General features: G+C 56.2%; 1 protein-coding gene across 1 annotated transcript in view; it reads left to right on the forward strand.

Moving 5' to 3' along the window:
• Positions 1–438: 438 nt before the first annotated feature.
• Positions 439–3,363, forward strand: part of MRPL38 (mitochondrial ribosomal protein L38) — a gene marked incomplete at its 5' end in the record, with an annotated part of 3,719 nt that continues 794 nt past the window's right edge. The window contains 6 exons of the mRNA XM_010134004.1: positions 439–567; positions 649–857; positions 1,212–1,284; positions 1,842–1,887; positions 2,258–2,416; positions 2,784–2,920. Coding sequence (XP_010132306.1) covers positions 439–567; positions 649–857; positions 1,212–1,284; positions 1,842–1,887; positions 2,258–2,416; positions 2,784–2,920 — 753 coding nt within the window. The remainder of the gene's footprint in view (positions 568–648; positions 858–1,211; positions 1,285–1,841; positions 1,888–2,257; positions 2,417–2,783; positions 2,921–3,363) is intronic.

The following is a 3,363-nucleotide window of genomic DNA, read 5'->3' on the forward strand; positions in this document are numbered from 1 at the left end:
TGAAGGTCCCTTCAACCCAAACCATTCTGTGGTTCTACAAAATGTCTTCGGGGAAGCAGATGGCAGTTTTCTGGCAGGAGGGAGGCTGGCCAGGACCTGCCACAAGATGTGGCACCAAGTAAAGAAGTGGTTCCTCGGAACACCGGCAGTACCAGAGAAAGCAGAGGAGGAGCCAGCGCTCTAGACCTGCAGCAAGTACCGCAGAGCCCAGCCCTGCTCCGCAGCTGGCAAACCGTGGGGCTGGGAGTGCTCTGGGGTAAAGCTGGGGAAAGAGGGTGCAGGTGCTGAGGGAAGGCAGAGGTGGCAGAATCAAGTCTGATGTCTTGAAGTTTGCTTCTCTTTCACACATGCTCTGAGATTTTGCAGGGCGTTTGTGTTTGGATATTTCGGGTATTCCCATTTGTCATGTGTGTGGTTTTATTTCACCCCTCTCCGAAGAGCCAGGGACTGACATCAGCCTGCCCCGTGATAAGCTGCCACGGGCAAAGGAGGTCAAGGAAAGAAAAAAGATCCTGAGGGAGAACCACCAGAATGCTGAGATGGAAAGAGCAGCGCGGCTGCGCACTGGTCTGTGTCCCACCACCTCCCTCCCTGCCCTGGTCCCTTGAGGCCTCAGCTGCCTCTCACAGCATTTCTCTCTCCTCGCAGTGCTGATTCCCCTCGATGAAGTCAGAGCTGAGTGGGAGCGGACCAGCGGCCCGTTCCACAAGCAGCGTGTGGCGGAGCACTGCGGGGTGTTCCGCGACTTGTTCAAGGGGGCCACGTTCACCCCCTGGGTCACCCTGAGGGTGGAGTACAGCCAAGACGATGAGCACTTTGTGCCAGTCTACTATGGGAACATGGTGACTCCGTCAGAGGTGTGTGAGGGGAGCTGGCGACAACTTCCACCCCACGGGAAGCTCTGTGTTTCTGTCAGATGCTTCTCGTTGGCATGGCCCTTTCTGGGGGATTCCTTTCAGAAGGGTCTGTCCTCTGTGATGAACAGAATGTTCATGTTTCTTGGTTGAGATAAAGGCAGAGCTTTGCAGCAAGGCTGTTGTCTGCCGGCTCTGGGCGCTCTCCAGGTGGAGCTGCAGGACTCGGTGGTGTGGCTGAGCTGCGTCCTGGCCATGCCCAGGTCAAGGCCATGTTCTTTCCCTTGGAAATCGTGATCTGTCTTCATGGAACCTGCTGTTTGAGTGATTTCCATTCTCCTTGTGCTGCTCATTCAGGCTTCCAGTCCCCCTGTGGTGTCATACGAGGCAGATAAAGGCTCCCTCTGGACTTTGTTGCTCACAAATCCAGGTGAGTAGCGAGTTCTGTTAAAAAAGGTTTAAACAGGGGTTTTCCACTCTGCTCTCGGTTAGCTCCTGTCTCTCTTGGCAACACAGCCAGCAAGGATGGTAGCTGCTAAGGAGGGACATGTTACATATGCAGAAACGACTGCAGCCTCCCCAGTCTCTGGCAGCTGAGAGAAGGGAGAGTGACACCAGAAGACCTGTGTCACAGTGTAGAGAAAATGATTCCCTGGCTCCCGTCTTAGCCCCAGACTCCTCTCTCCCTTGGCAGCCTGCTTGGTGGGTAGCTGGTCTGGCACTGGTCACCCTGAGAAACCAAGGCACAGTGCAGCACAGCAGCTGACCAAGAAGTCCTTTTACTCTTGGAATTACGTCTGCAGAGCCCTTTGCTCCTCATGCAGAGCTCAGTCCTCTAAGGATGAGTTCCTCTTCTGCTGGGAAAGCAGTGCTGGGAGGTCTCGAGCTGCCCCCTCCCTTCAAAGTGGGTGTGGGCGTTCTCGCTTTGGGGCTGATGGAAACTCCAGGGTGTCCGTAAGTCACCCTCTCTGTTGTGTGTGTTTGCAGATGGACATTTAAGGGACGCGGACTCAGAGTATCTGCACTGGCTGGTGTGAGTACTGCACATCAGAACCGCTTAGCTCGGCTGGAGCGGGCAGACACTCCTCCAGCAGGGCTCGGGAATACGCGTTCAGGGCAATTCCGTGCCTCTCGCTGGTGCCCCTGCCGTTAGCTCCCGGAACCCCGTGTTCTGGGTCCTGCTAAAGGTGCAGTAGTTCCTGGTGTTGCTGCTGTTTGACATTCAGATCCCTGGGTGTGACTTTTCCTCCAGTGAAAGCAGCCTCTGGTCCCTGTTCGCTTGTCAAACGGGGCATAAGCCGTGTCGACACGTAGCACAGGGCAATTTGCAATCCGGGCTGAACCTGCTGGTGCTAATGGGGGATGTGAGTGGATGCACAGCACAGTAACCACTTTGTCTTCAGGACCAACATCCCCAGCAACGACATCAGGTCGGGTAAGGAGATCTGCCACTACCTGCCTCCCTTCCCTGCCATGGGAACTGGCTACCATCGCTTCATCTTCCTCCTCTTCAAGCAAGACCGCCCCATAGATTTCAGCCAGGACGCTCGGCCCACACCATGGTAATTCGGGCTTTCGCTGGGCGGCTGTTACTGCTCATCAGGATCACGTGCTGCAGGAGAGCAGTTCCTTTTAACGTGCAGGGTTGTTCAGGGCTCCCTTGGGGCTCTGTGTCCCCTGAAGCCACAAGCCCAGCCCTGCGAACACCACGGAGTCCCGTGACTCTAAACAGGCTGTTAAGAGAGGGGTTTGCCCTGCCTGGGGCACAGCCATGTGCTGAGCTGGCGAGGCTGGGAGATTCTCTTGTGGTGATTTACTTTTCCACCTTGGTTTTATAGGCTCTGGGGTGATGTGGGGAGGTAGTTGCTTATCAAGGTGCCGTGAGAAAGGAGATTCACCTCAGCTCTTGTGCTTGTGCCTCGTTTCCAGCCACAGCCTCAAGATGCGAACCTTCAGCACATTTGACTTCTACAAGAAGCACGAGGATGCAATGACCCCGGCAGGGCTGGCCTTTTTCCAGTGTCAGTGGGACAGCTCTGTTACCCGGGTCTTCCACCAGCTCCTCAGTAAGCAATGCAGAGTGCTGGGGCTGGAGGGGCCTGCTGAGGGTGGGAGCATGGTCCTGCGGGTCACACCCCGGGTCAGTGGGCGAGCTGTGGCTGTAGGCTCTTGCTTGGTCCTGGCACTTGTCTGGAATCACAAGTCTGCTTGTGATCAAGTTTCCCAGCACCGCATGGTCCCCACTGCCCCCTGTCCCTCAGCAGCACCTCCGCACAGCTGGGAAACCCCTCCAAGGATGGGGACTCCACCACTGCCCTGGGCAGCCTGGGGCAGGCCGGGACAACCCCAATGGGGGAAAAAATTGTTCCTCAGGGCCAACCTCAACCTCCCCTGACACAACTTGAGCCTGTTCTTTCTTGTACTGTCACTTCTTCCTTGGTAGAACAGACTGACCCCCACCTCGCTGCACCCTCCTGTCAGGGAGTTGTCAGAGCCAGAAGGTCTCCCC

This window comes from Buceros rhinoceros, unplaced genomic scaffold, assembly GCF_000710305.1.
Source record: "Buceros rhinoceros silvestris isolate BGI_N320 unplaced genomic scaffold, ASM71030v1 scaffold1934, whole genome shotgun sequence".
NCBI classification, from domain to species: domain Eukaryota; kingdom Metazoa; phylum Chordata; class Aves; order Bucerotiformes; family Bucerotidae; genus Buceros; species Buceros rhinoceros.